The sequence below is a fragment of the Coffea eugenioides genome, chromosome 1 (assembly GCF_003713205.1).
Source record: "Coffea eugenioides isolate CCC68of chromosome 1, Ceug_1.0, whole genome shotgun sequence".
NCBI lineage: Eukaryota > Viridiplantae > Streptophyta > Magnoliopsida > Gentianales > Rubiaceae > Coffea > Coffea eugenioides.
In genome coordinates, this window is record NC_040035.1 from 47792426 (window position 1) to 47818315 (window position 25890).

Here is a 25890-nt window from a genome sequence, read left to right on the forward strand (position 1 = left end):
TCATTTTGCATCTTCAGGATGCTCAAAGAAATCGGCAACATCCAGATGTGTCATGTCAGTATCATCATCATCATCATCATTCTTTTGGTCGATAAAATTTGTCTCGACATCTTTGTCCTTCTTTTTCAATGATGCTTGATAAAGGTCAACAAGATGTTCAGCCGTACGACAGGTACGGGACCAGTGACCTTCCATACCACATCGGTAGCATTTTTCTTCATAAACTTTCTTTTCTCCTTCTTTCGGATCGTAGTCATTTTCTCTCTCTTGAGAAATATTTTGTTGCTTGCCACGGCTATAATTTTCACGAGGCACAAATCTACTATGATCACGTCCACGGCCACGGCCACGTCCACGGCTTCTTCCACGGCCACCTCTACGGCCACGTCCACGACCTCGACCAGAATTTTGAAATTGAGTCCCATTCGCTTCAGGGAATGGACTTGCACCAGTTGGTCGGGACTTATGATTTTTCAGCAATAATTCATTATTTTGTTCAGCCAACAGAAGACATGCAATAAGTTCAGAATATTTTTTAAATCCTCTCTCTCTATATTGCTGCTGCAGGAGCATATTAGAGACATGAAAAGTAGAGAATGTTTTCTCTAACATGTTTTCATCAGTGACTTTTTCGCCACACAATGATAATTGAGAAGTAATTCTGAACATGGCTGAATTATATTCGTTGACAGATTTGAAATCTTGTAGTCGTAAGTGGAGCCAATCATATCGGGCCTTTGGAAGAACGACCAACTTCAGGTGATCGTATCTTTCTTTCAAATCTTGCCAAAGGACAAGAGGATCTTTGACAGTAAGATACTCTACTTTTAGTCCTTCATCTAAATGACGACGAAGGAAAATCATGGCCTTAGCACGGTCTTGGTTTGAGGCATCATTCTCATCAACAATAGTATTACCAAGGCCCATTGCCTCAAGATGAATTTCAACATCCAATACCCACGATAAATAATTTTTTCCAGAAATATCAAGAGGTACGAACTCTTGTTTTGTGAGATTAGCCATAAGACTATGCAATAGATTCGTAGGAAAGAATATTACCTTGATAAGTAGCCAAAAGTTGTTCGGGCAAAATCTTGACACGTTTCGTGCTTCACTTTTGCTTCGTGCCTTTCCTTCACTCAAAGTAGAGACTCGTGCTGATAACGTGTTGTGAAACTAATAAAATAAACTCCCAAAGTAGGGATTGAAATAGTAGAGTGAGAGATAGAATATTATTATATTTACTGATCAAAGTACTTCCAGGTTTCAATGTTACAAATGAAGTAGGATTCACCCCTATATATAGGTGATCCAAGATAGAAGATACATGAACCCTATTAAGTACTAATACATGAATTTAGTACATCAAGTACATCCATAAATGAGTTCATCCAATGTACCAATGAATCTAGGGAGAATACATGTGACTATCATCTTGAGAATGCAAACGGACATCTTCATCTTGTAATCCTTCTTGAGAATATCAACGGACAGCCACATCTAGAGAATATCAACGGACATCCACATCTTATCATTATTTCATAACCAAAAGGACAATATTAGAATATTGGGCCTGTTTCGAACCTGAGTTTTTTGGGAGTTTGTCTAAAACTTTACTGTAGTGCACTGTAGAAGTTTTTGAAAAAATTTTGTAGAAATTTTTATGAGGTGAAAAACTTTTTTATAGAAGTTTTTGTAAGGTGAAAAAAAAAAATTTCCTTTTTTTTTCTCTTTCTCTTTCTTTTTCTTTTTCTTTCTTTCCTTTTTCTTTTCTTTCCTATCTTCTTCTTCTTCATCCCAACAGCAACGCAGACGCAGCAACAATGCAGCAACGCAACCTCCCATCAGCCTGCTCCATCCCCTACTCCGCCACCGGCCCCACCTCCAGCACCTCCGCCAAAGCCTCCTCCAGCCCCTCCTCCCACGCCTCCACCTGCTCCACCTCCGGCACCACCACCAATGCCTCCACCAGCCCCTCCTCCTACTCTCCCGCCTGCTCCACCTCTAACTCCACCACCAGCCCCAGCCCCTGCACCACCACCTACGTCTCCACCAGCACCTCCTCCAACGCCACCACCAGCACCACCACCACTACCTGTACCTCCTCCAACTCCAACACCACCATCGGCTCCTTCACCAGCACCTCCTCCAATGCCACCTCCCGCCACCCCTCTCCTTCCTTTCCCCTTCTCCTCCCCCTTGCCCTTCCCCCTCCCTCTTCCCTCGCCCGACAGTCAAGGCGCACCTCCTCCACAAGCTAGTCAATTTTTTTTTTTTTTTTTTTTGCAATTTTCAGCCTTCCCCTCTCCTCCCCCTTCCTGCAATCTGGTGCGTGGAAAAATCCCCCTCCCCGGCGCTGTCTAGGGCAACGCTTCTGTGAGCTCAAAAACGACGAACAGTCCAAGTGTACAGGGCACCGCTTCTGTCTGGCAAAGTGTTTTGGAGTTTCAAAACAAGATGCGGCAAAACGATGTCGTTTTGCTAAAAGTTTAACAAGGGGACCGTGAGTTTTTTGGGTTCCTGTAGCAAAAGTTGTATAAAAACTAGTAGCAAACAAACTTGCTCAAAAACTTGGGTTCCAAACACCCCCATTATATCAGGCTCACACTCTTTTTGTGGGGTGCTCATCCTTTGTACCATTTACTAATATCGTATATATAGAGCTATGAGATAAAAAAGTGGATGAGGCGTTAAAATTAATAATAGTGAGTATTGTGTCATATAGGGTTTTTCTAATGAGTAGGTATTCATCAATATACTCAAATTATATTCATCTTATCGTGTGAATGTACAAACTGACATTTATTGTCCCCTTGTAAGTTGACACTTTTTAAATTTGATCTTATTTTTCAAAAAAATTATTAGTTAATGTCTCCATTAATGAGTGTACCCATTAATCAAACCCTATTACATATTTGGTGAAAAAGTAACTTTTTTGTGAAATTGTGTGCACGCCAATGATTGATGGCAATTTTAGAACCCTATCGGCATGCATTAGGAATACCTATAGAACAAAGCTTTCTTTATAGAACACCAGAGATAGTTTAAAATATGAGCAAATTATTCAGAGGGCCGCTGAACTTTTAGAATCATCGAATTTTGATCACTGAACTATCTAAAGTTTAGATTTCAGACTATTCCTTCAGATTTAATCGAGTTTTGACCACTAAATTATGCTCTTTTCTTTTTGTCTCGTGAATTATGCGAGCACTCAAATTTGTCATGACTCATGTTTAACGATGAAATATAACGAAATGGTTTGAAATCTAAACTTTAGATAGTTTAATAGTCAAAACCAAACTTTTAATAATTCAATGGTCAAAATTCCACGATTCCAAAAGTTTGATGGCCATTCAAATTATTTGCTCTTAAAACATAGAAATTACGTTTGCTTTTGTAGGTAAGGGTTAGAATGGCTACTATTACCTAAAAGAAGGCATTGAGGCCAAAAAGGTTAATCTTAATCTCTGAGAGAGCAAATTAGTACCACCTGAAACTCAGATAACTGCTAATTTTACTGCTGTCACACATCTTAACAAACACAAGACTCGAGAGGGCTCTCAATTGTCATGATCCGATAAGCGTGCAATGTAAAGTGATGTTCTGGTAACGGTTCAAGGGTACTTTGTACAATTAACCATCCCTAGTTTTTTTTTCCCCCCAAATAGTTAACTCTTACATTACTCCTACTCAAACTTATTTAGTAGAGGATCTAGCATGGTCAATGGGGCTAATCCTACACTAATCTATCTATAAGAGGACCCAATTAGGTCAAAGTGTTAGAGGGAGTGGCTCCTACCTTTACACTCGTTGAATTTTATTATAAATGCAAAGTTTTGAACTCCTGACTTGCAACTAAATTTGCATCTTATGTTGCACCTGATGGGCAACTCACCTGAAACGAGCTACTTAAATAAACAGTACATATAAAAGGATTGTGTAATTGTTTGTTGCAAAGCCTCCACAATTTCTTTTTGTATTCTAACTACAATACCAATACCTGTTTGCATTGCAAGAAACAATTTCACTTGTACCAATCAATTATGCGTGTAAACACATATATTCCTATTAGTGATGGATAAAGAAATGCGTAATATTTATGATGAATAAATTTTAAATAATTTTTTTTTATTGTTAATGCAAACTTTAATCTTTTAAATTGGTTTGTGTTATGTTGCCAATTACTACTTAAGGGTAGTTTATATTGAAAAATATGTTTAAATGGTAAATTAAGAATGCTTATAGATAATTATGTTGACAACACGCTTTTGGGATGTTAATGCAATTAAAACTACTTTATATGAAAATAAATATGTAAGTACATAAAGTGACAATAAAATATTTACATCAAATCAAACTCCCTCATTTCCCTTAATATATAGATATGGGATAATATCAGATTCCTCCTTGAGGTTTTTGACAATTTCACCGAGTTCCCTTGAACTTTTAAAAATTGTACATACCTCAATTGTCATTTAAAATGACAACACTACCCTTAAATATTTTAATGAAATTCTCTTGTTTGTATGCATATACTAAGAATGAGTTTTAAAATTATTATTTTTTTGTTATTCCTCTTCTTTATTCATTTTTTTTATGCCAACAAAATCATGGAACTACTACTATTGCTTTTAACTTCTATCGAAACCAATTGTCCAGCTAATGAGTTAACTTTAAATGCGATACAACGTATTTGCTGATCTTTATTTTCTTTTTTTTTGTATCAAAATTAACAAGAAATCAAAAAGAAATGACCTAAAATTATTACTAAATTATGGTAATTCCACTACTCAAAAATTTCACAAATTTGAAAAGAATTATTTTAACACTTTCTTATCTATTTTATAAGTATAAATCCCTAGTGAAACACCATCAAAAGTATTTTATCATAGTAACAAATTTATTATTATAGTTAATTATCAAACAATAGATATGGACATAAAGAAAAATTGGCACATGTTCTTTATAATTGTGCTAGATATAATCTTACAATTGCAAAAGGAATTAAATCAAAATTCATTAAGCAGGGGCATTTACGGTATTCATTAAAAATTTGACCAACTCAATGTTATTTTAAGATTTGGTTGCTAAAACTATCAAATCAAGAGAGGTACCTATAATTTTGTTGATCTTAAGGGAACTCAGCAAAATTGTTAGAAACCTCAAGGAAGGTTTATGAAATTATGCCTTTGGATATTAATTACCTCATTTAATCCTTTCTCAAAATTTCAAGATTGACAAGTCTTAAGGTAAAATTTCAAGTCTTTTGTTGCCGACATTTAATCCTTTCTCGAAATTTCAAGGTTCTAAGGTAAAATTTCAAGGCCATAGGGATATTAATTATGTTTTTCATAACAATAACGTAGTACTCCCTCCGTTCCACTTTGATAGTCCTATTTATTTTTTCACACAGTTTAAGAAAAAGTAGTTAACTTTGTTGGAAAAGTAAATTTAGATTGATATTTTCCTAAAATACCCTCACATTAAATAGAGTACAACTTTATGGGAACTTGAATTGATGGTAAAAAAATAAAGTTGGCAAAGCGACAGGGGTGGAAGAAGGTGGTGTTTGAGGTAGATTGTTTACAGATTGTGGAAGAACTTAACAGGGAAGGTACAAAGAGGATTGAGTCAGTGGTGATTGCGGATATTAGGAGTACTCAGGAATTTTTTGATGAATGTTGTTTTACTTTCACTAGGAGAGTTAACAACTTTGTTAGTCATACGCTAGCCAAATTGGCAATTAGCTTAGAATTTTCTGCTGAATGGAAGGAGGTCTTCCCAGCGTGGCTGCATGATCTGGTGCAGATGGAGTGTAAGGGCAGTTGCCCAGACTTTTGTAATTTGGTTTCCATACTTCAATAGAATGTTGTCGTTTTGAAAAAAAAAAAAAAAAAAAAATTGATGGTAAAAAAAGAATCAACTCTCATTAAATAGGGTAGGTTTATAGTAACAACAACTTACATTGAATAAGGGCATTTTAAGAAAATTAAAATACAACTACATTCTTCAATTGGAAAGTAGACTACAATTTGGGACAGACTAAAAAGGAAAACAGGACTATCAAAGTGGGACGAAGGGAGTACAATATTTGTTTGTTATGAAAACATAACATGTGCCACTTCTCACTTACAATTGTGTATCACGAAGATGAGTAGTGGAATATCAGACAACTATTTTTTTAACCTTTTTACAGTAAAGTATTGAACTATTATTTGAAAAAGCACTTATGGAATACAACTTTTTTTCCTTCATTTTTTTTGAAGGAATTTTTCCCTTTATTGAAAACGTTAATATGTTTCAGATTTTCGATAAGTTATAGTTTTTTTTTTTTTAAAACAACGTCGTTTTATTAAAATAAAATTTTTAAAAAAAGAAGAGAAAGTTTGACGACAATGATGATACTTAATTAAACAAAACAAGGTCCAGTCAAGATATATATATATATATGTACACACACATATACATACACTACCGTCCCGCCAAAAACTCCAGCGGAATGACTCGCACACAAGAGTGAAAGAGAACCACAAGACCCTGAGATCAATCGGCGAAGAATTCAACCTGCACTCCGATCGCGTAGGCTTCTCAAAATAATGTCAGCTCTACACGACGTATCTGTCTGGGAACTTGGTTCCATACCCAGAAGGAGATCAGACAACCAAGATTATCCATCATCAATCAACGGTCATTCCGCCAGATTTGTCCTCAAGCCCCAAAAAGAACCAAAAGGGAAAACCCGCAAAAAAAAATAAAAAATCACCTCTTTATTATTTGCCGATCGTACCGCTCCTTCAATCTCCTCTGATTCTTCAAGATTCCGACGTCTTCTCCGATTAGTCAACTTGTGCGAAACCATTTGCGGATTCGTGAGTTTGTTCTCTCAAGATTGAGAGTCGTAGGGATATGTTTGGACGGTGAAGGACTGACTTTTTTCCTCCTAAATTTGTAAATGGTATTAAACTTTTCCAAATTATTAATGCTATATTGTGCTCATGCTGATTATTGTAACGTTTTAATCTTGAGAAAGGATCCGAAGATTGTTTACAGTATTCCAATGTTGTCTCTCTCTGGTTTCAGCTTAATCTTTGAGTTTATCGTATGGACATGCTTTTATGTGTCTACGTAATTTGTCATAGTTCCTTAGGAGTGAATTTGGGGCTGTTCTCTGAATAACTGGTATGGGATGATATTTTATTAAAATGTAGTAGCAAGTGTTGTTGGTGTCTAATTTACAGCAGATTACCAACTTAACTGGGGTTGATGGGGTTTAACCCGGATAGGTCATATGGTTTGGCTTGTTAAAACCTATGCTTTGGACGGTCAATCAAGAGTAGTTTTGTGTAAACATTCTGCTGAAGTACTGTTGGTGGATTTAGAGCAAGTGTTACATTGTAGTGCTACCACCTTAGCTCAGGGGATAGCAGTGTTCTTTTATAGCTTATTCAACTTCATGAGCCAGGTATCTTACTTTGATGATGAACTCAACTACGGAGGAGGATTTATAACCAAATTAACAGTGAAATTTTTGTTTACAAACTCACATTCTAAAAGAAAACCTGTACATTCTAGACTCAAATTATTAAGTATTCGGGTTGTCGACAACTTTTCTGGAAATGCATATTGAATTCTTCCCCCAATTATTTACTATTTAATAAGTTCTAGGCACTTCCGTTGCTTCAATTGCATAGCTCATCCTTATTCAAGATCTCAGGTTATGACAAGAAAGCTGACTTTCACGTGCAGGGTACTCCAGTAAATATCATTGTTGGGAGTCATGTTTGGGTTGAAGACCCATCTGTTGCTTGGATAGATGGACAAGTAACTAAGATAAATGGAAATGAAGTTGAGATCCAGTTGTCTGATGGGAGGACGGTAGGCCAAGCTCTTCTGCAGTAGTGAATATAAACTCAATTGAGTCTGTGGTCTGCAAAATGATCTTTTCAAGAGCAGTTGCTTCCAGGCATATAGGAGGCAATCCATTGTTTACATGCAACTACTAAACCTGATCAGATGTAGAGTAGCATTCAAAGTCTAATCACGAATTCCTTGAATTGGCAATGAAGAGTATCCTAGATTCGTTAACTGTGCAAAACCGCTTATTCTAGAAAATAAGTTATCTTTTTTAATTTTTCCACACAAAATTGTTTGAATGGTTGATTACATTGATTCTCTGTGAATAAGTATTTGTAGTAAAGTGCTTCATCTGGATGAATGTTATTTTTTATCAATAACATGTGCTAATTTCCTTTTTTCTTTTTATTACCTTATGAACGTCCTCCTTCCTTTGTCTTTTTTCCTTTCCTGAATATCTCCAGTTTTTCACAAAAATAAAAGGGATGATTAAAGAGACAGGCTTTCTTTGATCTCCATCTTTTCTTTTGGGCTGCTTACAAGAAATCAAAGGGCATTTTACATGCTTGATGGAATATTTCTTTTGAAAAAAATTTAGGGTTCTTGTTGCTTCTTCTACAACCTAAGCAGTGTTTTTGCTAATTTGAAACTTGCGGAATTCTTCTTTTGGCATTTCACTGTAATTTAAGCTGTTAAGATGTTTTTGGGAAATCTGTAATTTGGAACTGTATTATCCACTCATGCATATTTGTCTAATCCAACCAGGTCGTTGAGAAATTGTCAAAGATCTATCCCAAAGATGAAGAAGCTCCTGCTGGTGGAGTGGATGATATGACGAAATTATCATATTTGCATGAGCCTGGAGTACTGCAGAACATAGCTGCAAGATATCAACTCAATGAAATCTATGTAAGATGATTGTTTTTCTCATTGATATTTTTTGCTTAACCTATGGCCATCCTGGTGAGAGAAAGTAATGAATTACTGCAGCTATGGGGGGCTCTGTCATAATATTATATCCTACTCTGACATTATGGCAGACTTACACTGGAAGTATTCTTATCGCCATTAATCCATTCCAAAGACTACCTCATATATATGATTCCAGCATGATGGAACAATATAAGGGAGCTCCATTTGGGGAATTAAGCCCTCATGTTTTTGCAATTGCAGATGTTGCCTATAGGTGATCTTTTGACTATTGTTTTGCTACATAATTCTTCCAAATCATGATGTAAACTATAGACTGAAATGTTTGAATTTAACTAGGGCAATGATTAATGAAGGAAAGAGTAATTCTATTCTGGTCAGTGGTGAAAGTGGAGCTGGTAAGACTGAAACAACCAAAATGCTTATGCGATATCTTGCCTTTCTGGGTGGACGTAAAGGCACTGAAGGAAGGACTGTGGAACAACAGGTTTTAGAGGTGAGATAAATAATGTGACTTCTTTCCATGCTCGTAATATCAATTGTTCTAATTTTTTTTGTGCCCTGCTAATCCTTTGATATAAGAGTTGTTTCAACATGATAGATTTTGAGATTAAAATATAAGAACATATCTGGAACTCGTCTTACTGTTTAGCCCACATATCTGGCTTTTACATTCTTTATATAAGCAATTGCTATGCTTAATTCTTTGGTTGATCAAAATTGTATATTGCTGAAACAACATCAATGTACAAGGCATGGATGGGCATATGGTGTTGATGCTAGGGATAGTTTTGAAATGTGAAAGGTAAAGAAATAAAAGGAGGAAATGTGTAAAGGGTTTACAAGGTAGAGCTGAAATTGCACATTGGAGGTCCACAGGAAAAATGGAGCTTTCAGTCCCACTAGTTCTCTGTTCATATCTTTTGTGTAGATATGTAAAATATAAAGGGCTCCATAAGCTTAGCTATAGTAAGCTGGTGCTTTCATTATGCAATACTAAAGTTGTCCAATACTATGAGGAACTGTTCCCTATTGTTTCTGGAAGAATAGCTCACTACACAAGGCAAGCACCATTTAGGAAGATTAGGATTTTAAGTTGCCTTGTACTTTATAGAGACTTTGTTTAAACTTCGGAGAATAGAATAATAGGACAGCCTATCCATCATCCTCTATTTTGTGGATTGATTTTCCTCATTATCAAACTGAATGAGTTCAGATGTATTGTTTACCTTTACTTTTAAAACGTTTACATATCTGAAGCTGACTTGTGATAAAAATTGCAGTCAAACCCAGTCCTTGAAGCTTTTGGTAATGCAAAAACTGTTAGGAACAACAATTCCAGGTGAGATGCAAATTTCAGTCTTCCAAAGAAAATATTTCTTGTAGTTGTGTTTGAAAATTACTTGGGACATTTAATACACTGCCAATTTTTTTTGGTGCAGCCGTTTTGGTAAATTTGTTGAGATACAATTTAACAAGAATGGAAGAATATCAGGAGCTGCAATTAGAACATATCTTCTTGAGAGATCTCGTGTTTGCCAAGTTTCAGATCCAGAACGCAACTATCACTGTTTCTACCTCCTTTGTGCAGCACCACAGGAGGTAGTTTGCTTATATGTTATACCTTCACGCTTGTGTTTTATAGCAATGAGTAACTGCTTGACTGTTCTGAATCTTTACAGGAAATTGAGAAATATAAGTTGGGGAATCCCAAAACATTTCACTATCTTAATCAATCAAATTGCTATGAATTAGTTGGCGTTAATGATGCTCATGATTATCTTGCAACAAGGAGAGCCATGGATATCGTTGGCATTAGCCAAAAAGAGCAGGTTTAGTCTTAACATCAATCATGTGGAAGGTATGCTTTTTTAGAATTTCTACACCAAACCTGCAAGTAATTCATCTTCTTTTCTTTTTAAGGATGCAATTTTCAGAGTTGTGGCTGCTATTCTCCATCTTGGTAATATTGAATTTGCGAAGGGTAAAGAAATTGATTCATCGATCCTCAAGGATGAAAAGTCTAAGTTCCATCTGCAAACAACAGCAGAGCTACTTATGTAAGATTAGTGCCTTGATCTAATCACTTTGCCTAATTTTTCCTTGTCAATGACTAGAAAAATTTCAATAGGTGTGATCCTGTTGCACTGGAAGATGCACTATTGAAGCGTGTGATGGTAACCCCTGAAGAAGTTATCAAAAGAAGTCTTGATCCAGATGGTGCAACAGTTAGTAGGGATGGTTTAGCAAAGACTACATATTCCCGTTTGTTTGATTGGTACTTAGAATTACTGATTTTGCCAACACTTAAGTCTATTGTTCAATATTATAGTTTTATGCTGACACACTTATGAATATCTAAACCTTTTACAGGTTGGTGGACAAGATTAATGTCTCTATTGGACAAGATCCTAATTCAAAATCCCTTATTGGAGTTCTTGACATCTATGGTTTTGAAAGCTTTAAACTTAATAGGTAGGTAGTGTGTCATAATTGAAGGTTTTTATACAAATACTCAGGTGATTTTGTTTTTCTTCTCATTTATTTGCATACTTAGAGGTCCTTTAATATGTGCAGTTTTGAACAGTTCTGTATTAATTTCACAAATGAAAAGCTGCAACAACATTTTAACCAGGTATCAGAGGTGAAACTTTTGCAGTAGCACCACTTTTATAACAGTAATGTGAGTATTGTGTTTTCTACCAGCACGTGTTTAAGATGGAGCAAGAAGAATACACAAAAGAAGAAATTGATTGGAGTTACATCGAATTTGTTGATAACCAAGATGTCTTGGATCTTATTGAAAAGGTCTGCAACTTAGTCTTATACTGAGTTGTCTTCTTTTCTGTTATAAATATTTTGGTATGAGATACAGTGTACTGTTGATAATTAATTACAGAACTGGTTCTTATGCAATAAACTTTATCTGGAGGATATTAAGTGCTTATAAATTTGAGAGACTATATGTTGAGTTCTTCTGGAATCTGTTATATACGTAAAAGAGGGAATATTAGGTGAACAGGTTTGGGAAGATTACCAAAGAGACTAGGTGAACTAGGTAAAAATAGTTTTTTAGCTGATACTTTTGCTTTTCTAATTCAAATTTATTGTCTGGTACTATATACTTCTGTGCATTATCTACTCATAGGCTTTGATGAAATCAGTTGACTTTTCCTTATTAGCTTCAAGCAGGAGGATTATTGTAAAGGTCATTTGAATATGTAGACTACAATACTACTATAACAACTTCAACCTTTGTATGCTTAATAGATAGGTCGCTTTAGTTGTGATGGTGATGGTAACATATCGTGAACCTGAAAATATTTGAATTTCCAATTTTTACTAATTGAGTTGTGATCAATTGTATAGCTGTTATTATAGTTTCAATCAACCTAAGTTAGTTTGAGCCTTAATAACATCATAGCTCATTTGTTCAACTTAAAGGGTTAGTAATCATACCTGCTCAAGAAATAATGACATCTTTTTATTTTTTCTGTTTGGCAGAAACCAGGAGGTATTATTGCTCTCCTTGATGAAGCCTGGTATGTATTTGTGTATTGTCTTCACACATCTTTCTAAGTGTTGTGTGGAATTTTGGGCACTCCTGTCACAAAGTTGACCATATACAATATATTCACAAACTTGGAACTGACATGCATTCTCTTTCCAGTATGTTTCCCAAGTCAACTCATGAAACGTTTTCTCAAAAGCTTTATCAGACATTCAAATCCCACAAACGCTTCGTCAAACCAAAGTTGTCACGTACGGATTTCACAATTGCTCATTATGCTGGCGAGGTGATTGGAACAACATGATTATTAATGAATTTAACGGAGTTCTTCTGCTTGAGTTTGTAGTCCATCATGTATTTCCTCCTTTTTGTTTTGCTTCAGGTCCAGTATCAATCTGAGCAATTTTTGGATAAGAACAAAGACTATGTTGTCCCTGAACATCAAGATCTGTTGGTTGCTTCCAAATGCTCTTTCGTAGCTGGGCTTTTTCCCCCACTTCCTGAAGAAACTACTAAATCTTCGAACAAATCTTCCAAGTTCTCATCCATTGGTTCTCGTTTTAAGGTACATTTTGCTAACTTGCTTACAGAGCTGTTCAGTGTTTTGTCACTGGAGTATACCTGACAGTGGCAATTTAGTGTTAATAGTTTGGTGTTTTGGGTACAAGAAAACCTGATCTTCCTGTAAAATGGGTGCAGTTACAACTTCAACAGCTGATGGAAACATTGAACTCTACTGAACCTCACTACATTAGATGTGTTAAACCTAACAATCTTCTGAAACCAGCTGTTTTTGAAAATGCCAACATCATGCAGCAACTGCGTTGTGGTGTGAGTATAGTAAATAATAATGCTACAAAACATTGATTATGCCATTTGAATTGAATGATGATGTTTTTCACTGCAGGGTGTTCTAGAGGCAATCAGAATCAGTTGTGCTGGATACCCTACACGTAGGACATTCTATGAATTTCTACTTCGGTTTGGTCTTCTAGCACCAGAGTTCTTGGAAGGGAAGTAAGTAATTCTTATTTTTCCTAATTTTAGCAAAAAAATCTTAGTTGTTTTTAACAATAGCTTAATTCTTGGGAAACTCTTCCAATTTTCTGATCTTATTTTCTCATTTGAACAAATAAGCAGTACTGATGAAAGGATTGCCTGCAAAAAGATTTTGGAGAAGTTGAATCTGGCAGGATATCAGGTGATGAGAATTTCCGCTGCCCTTACTAGTTCTTATATTTTGACATTTAAATAGAGCAAGTTAAAGTCAATCAATCGCTGTGCCCTGTATGAGGATTTTGGACTGAGTTTATGGAGAAGAATGCTTGTAATTTTGAATTAAGCTTTAATTGAGATATGAAAGACTCTTTAGCTTTTTTGGATTATATCTTATGACCAGAAATATTTTTTTAAGTGTTTCTTCTTTTGCCTTCTTGCATCTAATGATAGCAGGCTCACTTAAGCCAATAGTCCCTGTTAAAAAATAAGAACTTTTTAATTTTCATTAGTAGCAAGTATTGAGTGCGGCTTCCTCATTATGCCAATCTGTAATGAAAGTGTTTATTTTGAATCACCTTTCCTTTATATAAAATTTAAGGTGGGGCTGCAGCTGTTCAGTGTAATTTTAGTATTTTTGATAGAAACTCTTCTAGACAGATATTGTTGCAATCAGATGAAGTCATAAAACAGATATTCTGAATGGCATTTTCATGAATCATCTACCACTGCACTCTCCAACGCTTCTTAAGCACACTCATGTATGAATCACTAGATCATATCAATGTTATTCTGCTTTCTCCAGTCTCTGTTTATTGTGAACTGAGTCCTTTATAACATGCTTGATGTGTGTATAATTCTATCTTGTACATGGTGTCTTCTCTGCTCTGTATGCCGTGGTCCTCACAATGTTTGCTTGATGTTGGTGTCTGTAAATAGTGAAATCTAGCATATACTGCTCTCTCTTCGTGATGCTCATTTTGTGTTTGTCACTGTCTTGAACCCTAAAATGTGGATTTGGGTATCTATATCTTATGCTCCTTTACAGTGATGGGGTTCTATTAATTTTTTCCAAGAGGTACTCATGGTTGGACTTCACAGATAGGAAAAACGAAGGTTTTCTTAAGAGCTGGTCAAATGGCTGAACTAGATGCACGAAGAGCTCAAAAGCTGAACAATGCAGCTAAGACAATCCAAAGGAAGACTAGAACTCATATTGCTCGGAAGCATTTTCTTGCTTTGCAGGAGGCTGCAGTTTGTATACAATCTGTTTGTCGAGGTTTCTTCAACTGGAAACATATTTACTCTTGAAATCTTTAGCTTGCTAAGTATTCTACTTTATAATGGGCTTTCTTTAAAATCTCAAGCTGTTTTATTCTTGTTTCATAGCCCATGCAGTCTGGTTCATTATAGTCTTTGGCTTAAGATCTCATGTCTGCTTTTCTTAGAGAGTATATAGAGCTAGTCTTTTCTTTTCTTTTATAAGTTTTTGGTTGCTTATGTACTTGCAGGAAGGCTTGCTTGTAAAGTATATGATGGTATTAAAAAGGAGGCAGCTTCACTTAAAATCCAGGCAAACTTGCGTCGTCATCTGGCCCGGAGGAAGTACACAAACATAAAGCTGGCAGGAGTTGTACTGCAGACAGGAATGAGATCAATGGCTGCACGAAAGGAATTCAGATATAGCAGGCAAACCACGGCAGCAACTCTTTTGCAGGTTATCAATTTGCTTCTGATTTTTGTTGCTTTGTATAGTATGTCCATTTTGCTATTAACAGGTAAAGATGTTTGCAGGCCAATTGGCGTGGTCATAGAGCCTTCTCATACTATAAGAAACTTATAAGAGCAGCCATTATAACACAATGCAGATGGAGGGGAAGGGTGGCTAGAAGAGAACTCCGAAAATTGAAGATGGTATGTCATTGTGCTATTGTGAAAAGAACAATGTAATGACTAGTTTATGTTTGGGAAGCAAGTTTCCACAATTACTGCTGCTTGATACTAATAATTTGCTGATGCATGCTTATATTACCAAGTATATCACATTTGTTTATGTTCGAATACTTTGTCACATTCTCAGGTGGAATAAAGTCATATATATGCTGTGTTATTGTGATTGGCCATTGATTTTACAAATTCATACTTGCACTTAGAGGAATGCTTCTTTTCCTATCATTTCAAATGGGAGTATGGGCTTGATAACTGATGCATTTCTCCTGGAATATCCCTGTAGATGCCTTAAGTAATTTATTTTAAGTTGCCTGCACTTCTTGTTAGCCTCTACATACTAATATTAAAGCTAAACCTATATTAATCTAGTTTTCCTTTGAAAAAACTTTTGACTTGCAGATCTCTAACATTAAGCATGTTTCGTATCTTAGGCTGCAAGAGAAACAGGGGCTCTGCAACAAGCAAAGGATAAGCTTGAAAAACAGGTGGAAGACCTTACCTGGCGATTGCAGTTGGAGAAACGTTTAAGGGTAATGCTTTTCTTATTTAGAGCAATTGTTTCTCTTTTCAGGAGATTTCTCCACTCCCACTAAAAAAAGTTTTGCGATAAATCATCCCTTTTTTTTCTTACTGTACTCTTAGACACGCGTGCACAACAATTGTAATTTTTCTGTATTCTCTGGATTGCATTTTCATGTAGGGGGCCCTTGTAAGTGATTTGAACCTTTTGTTGTATTACTGATTATCTTGTTGTTTAAAGGCACCATTTTAGTTCATATGTTTTTTAAATTCTCAACATTTTTTTTGTTGAGTTGAGTGTTGTCATTTCTGGAAATATTTCAGCTCTAAGCAATGCAACTGTAGCTTGACTGTGTATTTTATTGACCATTATCTTTGCAGACTGACTTGGAAGAGGCAAAAGGCCAGGAAATAGCAAAGTTACAGCAATCGTTGCAAGATATGCAAAGCAAAGTGGATGAATCTAATGCATTGCTCATCAAGGAACGTGAGGCTGCTCAGAAGGCAATTGAAGAAGCCTCTTCAATTGTTAGAGAAACACCTGTTCCTGTTGAAGATACTAAAAAGATTGATGCTTTAACTGCAGAAGTTGAAAATTTGAAGGTAGTGCTTGTGACCTAGGATATTAGAATGTCTCCATGCTCTTCAGCATTTTCCCTGGACTTAACCTTCAATTACATTTCACAATCGTGTGGTTTTAAACAATTTAGACTTTGCTACAATCTGAAACCCAAAGAGCCGATGATTCTGAAAGGAGATGTGCGGAAGCTTTGCAGTCAAGTGAAGACAAGCGTCAGAAATTAGAAGAAACCAATAAAAGAGTTCATCAACTTCAGGAATCTTTGAACAGGTAGCATCAACTAAAAAATGGTTTTGCATTGATTTCCTTTCTCTTTCAATATACAGATATACCCTTATCTGACGTATAGCTGAAAATATTTTCTTCCATAAGTAGCCTTAAGCTCATGGTCATCAATGAGTCTGTTTAAATTCAAGTTGTTTCATCTCCCCTATATTTTTGTGGGGACTCCTTACTGGAAATTTGCTTTTGAAGGCAGGAAAAAACCTAAGTTAAAAATTAGGTCTCGATTACAGCACTTGTTGGGGTGCTTTGCTCACATATCTTGAGTATAACACAGAAAACCACTATGCCTGCATAATGCGAGGCATATAATTTTTTGTAAGTAGCAATGTAAGGGATCTAATCTTGAGATATGGTGGATTGGACAGATATGCATGACTCAAATGTATATACATGTTTAAGTAGGATGCCCAAATTGTTAACACAATGGCTTTCAATTACTAAACTTCTGTTAGATGTATCAGTATAGCGTGGAGTTGCATAGTCCCCATTCAAGATCAATCCAGTTAACTACTTTACCTGAATGACATCTAAAAGTTTGTGTTGTTCCACTGCATCTCGAAACAATCTATCTTAAGATGGATGTTTTTGTAGTCTACTGTGGGACATTTATTAGATGTGTTCTTTGGGAATGGCCTGACTTATGACAGATAATTCTGATAAGATAAAACTACTTGAATTCATTTGAACAACAGTAGTACATATGGATTTATCACTTGCAAGGTGGCCGATTTAGCACCCCTTGTCGCCTCTTTACTGAAGCAGATGCACTGCGCTGCCAGCTGTAACCTTGTCTCTCCCACTGTTCTAATGCTTGTGCCACCATCAATCTCAGGTTAAATCTGGGTCTGGCTGCTTCCTGACCTAAGAAAAAACTATTATCCTTGAAACAAACAAGTATTGGCTTTCTTATTTCTCGAGCGATAATTCCATGATCCTGACCAGCAACTTGGTGGTGTAGGCAGAAAAGCCTTATTTGGAGCAATGTTAACCCCCTTCTTAAGTGATAGATGATTGCACAAACTTGCAAGAAGGTATCATCTTTAATGAAAATAATGTTCCTTAAAGAGTTCATGAGGTTAAATTATAATTACTTCAGCAAGTCAAAATAGAAGAGATATCAGGGTAAAAAGTATAGCAAGAAATGATTGAGTGGACTTGATGTCTAGAGATCACTGATTTTTTTAACGGACTGATTGAGCGAGAAAGAACTGAAATCTGATATCTATGCGCTTTATCCTGGATTATATGGTCCTGTGGATATGACTAGCTGATGTATATGTCCCATTTTTAAGGTTCATTCTCAAAATTTCCATGCTCTGGTACTACCATCTAAATGACTCTTCTTTTGATTTATCTATCCCTATCAGTACTCCTCAGTTGGTTCCCACATGATTTGTCTGCTAAAATGCCTCTTTTCTTTCTTAATCTTTTTCTAAAAGAAAATAAATAGTTGCTTTTTGGTTGTCAATTAATGAGCACAAATCTTGTATCAAATGTTTTGTAAGCAATGTACAGGGAGAGCATAATTTTTGGCTTCCTAAAATTATGCTCAACTGAAAATTTAAAACTAAAAAGAAGATAAAAGTAATTTGAGGAGGAGTAGGTGCGCCTTCACCATTTTGAACCTATCTCGGGCTTTTCGATTTTGCCAATTGGTTGCAGGAGATATATCTTACTAACTGAAGAAAAGAGTAAGGATCCCTTGTGCCATCTGACTAATACTAGATATGATCTAGTGTGCCTCAGGATGATATACAGCATGTCGGACCAATTTTTGGAGCTGAAAATGACTTTGTCCTCATCCAACTTCAGTTCATCTTCACGATTTTTTGGTAGAGAAAGTCAGGGTGATGCTTCGTCCACTTCTTCCGACACTACATCTACTGATTCTGATTTCACCTTTCCAGCTCCTGCTTCAACTCCAGCAAACTTTTCTTCATTGAATCCTGGTGCTTTTCAGCTCGTAGTTCAGGATCTTTCAGCGGCTGAGATGTCAGGTTAGTCTAGATTTATGGGAGTCTCCAGTCTGCTCTTGAACTCTTTAGATACCTCGTGTAAATTTTGATCCACCAGTCTTTTGCTAGTAGGCGTCTTTCTCTGAGACCCAATCCTTCCACTTTTGGTCTTTCCCACTTCTTTTTCACCTTAAATACTGAGCATTTTGTTCCCAAAATGTGTTCACTTTTGTTTAAGTGAGACCCTCTCAAAGTGACTGTATTATATACACCTTTTTCTCTTCATGGTTGCATTGTGCAGGATCCGAAAACTGGGAAAATGATCGGGAGGGGGCATTCGATGACTTCTTCTGAGGAAACTTGCTCTTTCAAACTGTTGTATCTATAATCGTGCTAGCTAGATGTTAGTCTGACACTCTCTTGATCTGGCCATTTTGGCATTTAAGTAGGTAATTCAACCCAAAATTGATTAACATCTTTTGTACTATACAAACCAAGATTGAAAAGTTAGATACTCCTGAAAACTGGTTCAATCATGTACAGATTGTTTCCCATTAAGGTGGATTATCTACTTTTAAAGTCTATGAGATGTTTCTAGTTGATGCAGAGTTCTGTGTTGTTGGGGTGGCACTGTTAATTTTTTGTCCAATTTTTTTTTAGATTTTATGATGAAATTTGCTCCACTGGGTTAGTGATTAAATATTTGATCATGTTGTTAGGCCTGATTATCCTGGGAAGCTCATCATTTTGGTAGATAGGAAACCTGTAAAAAGAAGAACCCTGCATGTATAATCATCTAAATATATCTTTAGCATCTTTACTGATGAGTTAAAAATGATTCTCCTTCTTTTAGTGGTTCCTTTGTGTTGCAAATGGAACCATGATTTCAGGAATGATTCACCTACTGTTATAGCATGAACTGGCCTTCATTCTCCAGTTGGTGCTTAAATCTTTAAAATACCGATAGATTTAGAAGCGTGATCTTTAGTTGCAATACGAACTTTTGGGGTTCATCCTATGTCTTGCCTAAAAATCCTAGATCTTTGTCAAGCATTTGAAAAGGTCCAAGGTCTTTTTCTTCCCGTTATCTAGAACTTTTTCTCACTATAATCAATCTGCAAGGAAGAAAGATGTTATTCCCCCTCTCACATCAGTACCAGTGGAAGGCCCGCATAAGCAGCACCAGCTGATTCCCTTTATTCAGGTTTTCATCTTCCTCCTCTTCATTTTCTGTACGATTCTGATTTCTTCTCTCTCCTCTTGTTGTCCTCAGATTTCATCTGCTCAATCCTATGCGTCTATGTTCCAATTCTACACATTTGTTGCTCATCCCCCAATTTGGACCCTAAATGTCTATGCTAGGAGAGAGCTGGTATAGAAAATCTTGGAATTATAAGTACGTTATGCATATATTAAGAGTTGGGGAAGATGTTGGATATCACCTTTGTCGGGACATCATTTGCTACTCTTTCATTTATGATGGAAAACGCATTCTAACCCTTCTTCATATACGGAATGAGTACAGCTCTTCATGAGAAAAAAGCGAGAAATTTTAAACATTTATGTATTAGATGTAAATCTAGCTAGTAGCGGATGTTGAGTTTGCTCGAGTGGTGTTTTGCTGACAAGTGGTGTAAGCAAAATCCTGTCTCAATACAGGATAAGGATGAAGAAAGCAGTTACTTGGTCAAGTTGTTTGTTGCAGAATCTCTACCCAAAATCTTAATTATGCCTAGTCTGGATTGCCTTCAAGCTGCAAAAACTGTTCTCTTACAATTTCTGTTTAAGGATACGAGCCTGCTGCACCTGATATATGGACAAATAATCTGACAACTATGTTGATATCTTGGAAAGTTTCTTAAACCATTTCAAGTCTCTAAATCTTATCAGTTTTTGTTGAGGCAATCCAGCCTTTTCCTTGGGCTGATATGGTTATTAAGGCTATTTTTAACTTGATTTATGAATCCTTGACTGCTATCCATAAGTTATGTCAAATATGCAGTTATTTCTCAGAGTTCTTTATTGCGGGACGTTGTGCTTATGCATATGAACTTATGTAAATATCAGTTCTTCTAGAGAATTTTGTGATACCGAATTTTTTTGCCTTTTGGCAGTGGGCTCTCTCTCTCTCTCTCTCTTCCTCTACATATAATGCCAATATGTGCATGTGTGACTATGTTTGTGTTAGCCATACCATCTTTTGCCAATTTATTTCTTGCCCACTGTCGTGCTCTTCATTATCCTTTTAAGTAGATCCCATGCTCGTGAGGGTTCTTGCCATGCAATAAATAATGTTCATGTTCGTCCAGGTATGTGAGAGTTCCTAGGCTATTTTCAAATGTGAAATGCTTTCTACTAGAACCAAAAAACAGGGAAGATAAGTTTTCACTAACATCAGTTAAAATAGCTTTTGCTTGCTTATGCTTGCTGTAGTTTTCTCTCTGGTAAACAGGATTGAGAAATTAGGACTAAAGAAATATGATCAGAACTTTTACTATTTCTAATTCTCCTTAACAGGAAAGAAAGTGTCTGATTCTCTCATAATGCTTCAGCTGGATTGCAAAATTGAGGATTTCTAGTTTTGATCTCAATTTGTAAGATCCTTGTTAACACAAGTAAACCAAATGATAAATTGCTTTCATAGCATAATCAATAGGTCTGTGTTGCTGGGCTGCTTATAAAATGCTGTTTAGCATTTTGACATTGACAATTTTCATTTGGGAAGTACATGATTTTGGTATATTCTCTTTAGCAGTGCATGCATTATTATTATTATTACTTTTTTTTTAAACAGTTTTCAGCTGAATATCTTATTCTTGTATAAGAGACAAGCAACAATCTTGAATTACTTTGTTATCCTTATCTATACCTTTTGTGCTTTCATGTTAGTACTGTCCTTGTACTGCAAAATGGATATTATGCTAGGTACAGTTGATGGAAGTATTGTCCTTGTGAAAATAGGCTTGAAGAGAAACTTTCCAACTTGGAATCAGAAAACAAAGTTCTTCGCCAGCAGGCCCTTGCAATGGCACAAAGTAATAAGTTGCTATCCAGCCGCTCAAGGTCAATTATGCAGGTAAATTTCGAAAATTGAACTGTTTATCTGTGATTACAATGTATTATCAGTTACTAACACCTTCAGTTTCTTTGTTATTTTTTAAAACTGACAGAGGACTGAAAGTACAAAAACCAATGTCGTAAGTTCAACTTTAAGACTTTATAGTTTAATTCTAATATTTCTGTATATGTTAGGGTTATATTCATATATTCACTGTTACAAAAATTATAGGACCTACATAGTGCTTCAATGAATGCAAGGGATTCTTCAGAGGCAGAGGGAAGACCTCAGAAATCGCTTAATGAGAAGCAACAGGAGTATCAGGACTTGCTCCTTCGCTGTGTTGCGCAGCATCTAGGCTTCTCTAAGGGTAGACCAGTTGCTGCCTGCATCATATACAAATGCCTTAGACAGTGGCATTCATTTGAAGCTGAGAGGACAAGTATTTTTGACAAAATAATCCAGACCATCGGCCATGCTATTGAGGTGATAAGAGGAAAACTCACTGTTTACCTGCAATTGAGGACTGGTATTAATAATTGAATTTTCTTTCTAGCAGAAGACTCAGGACAATAATGATGTCTTAGCCTATTGGCTATCCAATGCTTCAACATTGTTGCTGCTGTTGCAACGCACACTGAAAGCTGGTGGCACTACCGGGGTGACTACTCAACACCGGCGATCACCATCAGCAACTCTGTTTGGGAGAATGACACAGGTAAAATATCAGATCTACTTCTAGATTTCACTCCATAAAACATATACATGTTTTACAATACAACTTTCTGCAGAGTTTCCGGGGAACTCCTCAAGATGTCAACCTTTCTCTGATTGATGGTGATTTGGCTCGTAGAGTGGATATTCTACGCCAGGTTGAAGCAAAATACCCTGCGTTGCTTTTTAAACAGCAACTTACAGCTTATGTGGAGAAAATTTATGGAATGATCCGTGATAATTTAAAGAAAGAGATTTCTCCGGTGCTTGGGTTGTGCATTCAGGTGCTAGCCTATATTCAGAAATCATAACATATTTGCACAAAGTATTTGATCTGATTTGAAATTGCATGACTAATGCAAGTTTAATCATCCAGGCACCAAGACTATCCAGAGCAACCTTGCTTAAGGGGACAGCACGCATGCTTGCTAATGCTGCTGCTCAGGAGATCTTAATTGCTCATTGGCAAGGCATTGTGAAGAGCCTAGGAAACTTTTTAAATATCTTAAAAGCTAATCACGTGAGAATAGCATTTGCTGCATCTTTGTTTGGTGTGCTTTCTTTTATCTTATTTCTTGTTCAGCTTCAGGTTGGCATGATTTTATTATACTATTCAGTTGATGTTGTGTTCTTTTTTTATTTTTATTTGGGTTTAAATACCCAGCCCTGGTTACAGCATAAAACTTTCTGTTACTACAGTTTTGATTAGAATAAACATAGTACCTCTGGGGTTCTGTCATTGCTTCTGTTTTTGAATACATTCAATCATCTTAGATTTCCTTGTAATCAATTCATATACCTTATCATCTGTTTCCATTCAAGAGTTTCATGGTTATACTGGATTAGATCTGTCAGGGTGACCTCCCCATTCTTTAATCTCTGTTTTAGGGGAACCAAAATTGGTGTTGGTGGCCAACATTTTCTGGGGAAATAGTCTCTAAAGGTTGTTGTGTATTCTTTCCCAGTTAGGTCATTGCATCCACTGAACAGAGAAGTTAGAATAAATAAAGTTTTGAACTGTAATAGGACCATTGGGACTGTTTTTGATCCTTTCAAAACAATGGTTTGGGTTTATTCCCAGTACTTGTACCCTTGATCACTTCTTTTCACATCAAAAAGTTACTCTGAATCTTTTAATTATCCAGCTATTTTACTATAAAATTTATTGCTCGTTCTTCTGCTAAGTAATTTAAGTTGTTAATTTTGTTTTCAATTCAACAAATTCAAGTCTTGCAGCTAAGATTATCTGAATGGATCCTGAACCTTGACAGTCCAAATTGGTACCATGGGCCGAAAACCCTGATTACATACTCCCCCAAAACATTGACCTCATTGGTTTTCCTGGCTTATAAGACAGTTGAAATATCACTTCTTAGTAGTCAACTGTCTTGGCTATGAAGTGTCTTTGTTTTTATATAACCTATATCTGCATATCTTCAAGATTTAGGGAAACATATAATGTTAACCATTGTACTACGTATAGGGCAATAACCAACCTTGTTGATACTAGATATTTTGTGGTAACTAGTCTGATTATTGTGTTTAAAATCATGCTAAGTACACATCTCACTACAGAATGTCGGCAATGTCTTATTTAATGATGGATAGCTACTTAGTCTGATCTTGTAGTTCAAGGATGGTATGATGGAATTGCCAAAAACTTGCGCTTATGATTGGCAATCCTTGTTCTATTTATTGTATTTTTGGTGATGGAGAGCTATGTTTACTTTTAGGTGCCTCCCTTTCTGGTGCGCAAGATTTTCACCCAAATTTTTTCTTTCATCAATGTGCAACTCTTCAACAGGTATGTTGTCTATTGGCATTTGCTTGTTTCCCAACTGTTTGCTATATTATGGAGTCTAGTTTATCAACTTATTTCAGTTCTTCCCGTGTCTATTTTTCATTGTTATAGCCTCTTGCTGAGACGAGAATGTTGCTCGTTTAGTAATGGAGAATATGTGAAGGCTGGGTTGGCTGAGCTGGAGCACTGGTGCTATAATGCTACTGATGAGGTTAATCTTGCTTTCTTGATATACACTTTCTTGTATTGATTTCCTTGCTAAAGAAGAAATTTTGTTGCAGTATGCTGGTTCATCCTGGGACGAGCTTAAGCATATAAGACAAGCGATTGGGTTTCTGGTACACCACCATCTTCTTCTTGCTGGAAAACTTTCTGCTCGTTATCATGTTAATTGAAGAAAAGGCAGTTACAGTGTCCGTTGGACAATTTGATCCTTTCATTCAAGCATGCACCTTTGATTGGAATCAGTGAACATATTCTGTATTCGGAAAATGTTTGAGGTCTTAATCATTGATTCTGTATTTTTGGGGAAGCTGGGGGGTGGGGGGGAAGCGGGGGCAGGTGAGGTGAGATTGAAATTCCACACATTTCACCACTTGAAAGTTATGATGATGTCTCTGATTTTTTTGCATTAGGTTATACATCAAAAGCCCAAGAAGACGCTAGATGAAATAAGTCATGATCTATGCCCTGTAAGTAGTGCACATGAAAGACTAAGTTTAGGCTTTTGTGATAGAACGTGAGATCTTGCTGATTACATGTTGATATGATTTACAGGTGCTTAGCATTCAACAGCTCTACAGGATCAGCACAATGTACTGGGATGACAAATATGGCACGCATAGTCTTTCCCCAGATGTAAGTCCTGACTGATTTACCAATTCAATGTTTAGCGCTACTCTATTCATCTGTTAGTACTCTCTCAGATATTGAGCTTTACTTGAAACTGGGATGATTGCATAGTTTTAATGGCTGAACTAGCTCCTCTGAGATTGTTATTAACATCCGACTAGATATCAAAATACTAATTGATTTGCTCTTTCACGATAGCATGGTATGAGAAAAAGTGCATTAAAAAGAAAAGTAGGAATCACTCGTTCGAGCCAGGCTCAAGTTGTATCTTAATGTTTGCATTGATAGGTTATATCCAACATGAGGGTGTTAATGACGGAAGACTCCAATAATGCTGTAAGCAGTTCTTTCCTGCTGGATGATGATTCAAGGTTGATCATGAGATTATTTTCTTTATTACTTCCTTTATGTGCACTGATTTGGTATTTTTCGTCCAAGATTCTTAAATCATTTTGGTCCGGTCCTGTGTTTTCTGTTGCTCCTGCTGCAGCATTCCATTCTCTGTTGATGACCTCTCCAAGTCAATGGATCAGATTGATGTTTTAGACATTGAACCACCCTCACTTATTCGTGAAAATTCAGGGTTCAGCTTCTTACTGCCTGCCACGTCCTGACTAAAGATGGGTTAATTGATCGCCATCCAATTCTTTGCTAAGACTTGATAAAAAGATAGTTTAATCCCTGACTTGATTATTGGCCTATTAAATTGGAACCATTGGCTTTTCCCATCCTCAAATGATTCATGGCATGTCTTCTGCACTTTTGGTTTTGTTTCTTTGAAACTTGTCTCATCTCTGCATATGGCTGGCGTACATTATTGATGGTTAATGCGTTTCATTTTAGGGCTTCACCGCGCATTTGTTCCTCTTAGCTACTAGCTATCTA

General features: G+C 36.3%; 3 protein-coding genes across 3 annotated transcripts; 1 reads left to right on the forward strand and 2 right to left on the reverse strand.

The window, feature by feature from the left end:
* Positions 1-927, reverse strand: LOC113773956. The gene has a single exon (XM_027318546.1). It carries the CDS (start codon positions 925-927, stop codon positions 1-3), a length of 927 nt encoding a protein of 308 aa, XP_027174347.1.
* A 917-nt stretch (positions 928-1844) lies between these two features.
* LOC113773964 (glycine-rich cell wall structural protein-like) lies at positions 1845-2640 on the reverse strand. Its single transcript, XM_027318552.1, has 2 exons — positions 2560-2640; positions 1845-2222 (listed from the first exon to the last, which is right to left on the reverse strand). The coding sequence occupies exons 1-2, from the start codon at positions 2638-2640 to the stop codon at positions 1845-1847; spliced, it is 459 nt and encodes a 152-aa protein (XP_027174353.1).
* Positions 2641-6653: 4013 nt separating this feature from the next.
* Positions 6654-25780, forward strand: LOC113749842 (myosin-11-like). Its single transcript, XM_027293714.1, has 38 exons — positions 6654-6955; positions 7747-7875; positions 8620-8763; positions 8895-9040; positions 9124-9280; positions 10068-10126; positions 10227-10386; positions 10467-10616; positions 10708-10844; positions 10916-11062; positions 11158-11259; positions 11362-11419; positions 11491-11592; positions 12289-12326; positions 12455-12581; positions 12678-12860; positions 12995-13126; positions 13203-13312; positions 13436-13496; positions 14393-14570; positions 14803-15008; positions 15086-15205; positions 15673-15771; positions 16142-16363; positions 16471-16610; positions 21542-21656; positions 21751-21777; positions 21870-22124; positions 22198-22356; positions 22430-22636; positions 22729-22872; positions 24086-24156; positions 24265-24364; positions 24435-24491; positions 24789-24845; positions 24931-25011; positions 25294-25376; positions 25496-25780. Exons 1-38 carry the CDS (start codon positions 6953-6955, stop codon positions 25617-25619), a joined length of 4590 nt encoding a protein of 1529 aa, XP_027149515.1. The 5' UTR covers positions 6654-6952; the 3' UTR covers positions 25620-25780.
* The last annotated feature ends 110 nt before the right edge of the window (positions 25781-25890 follow it).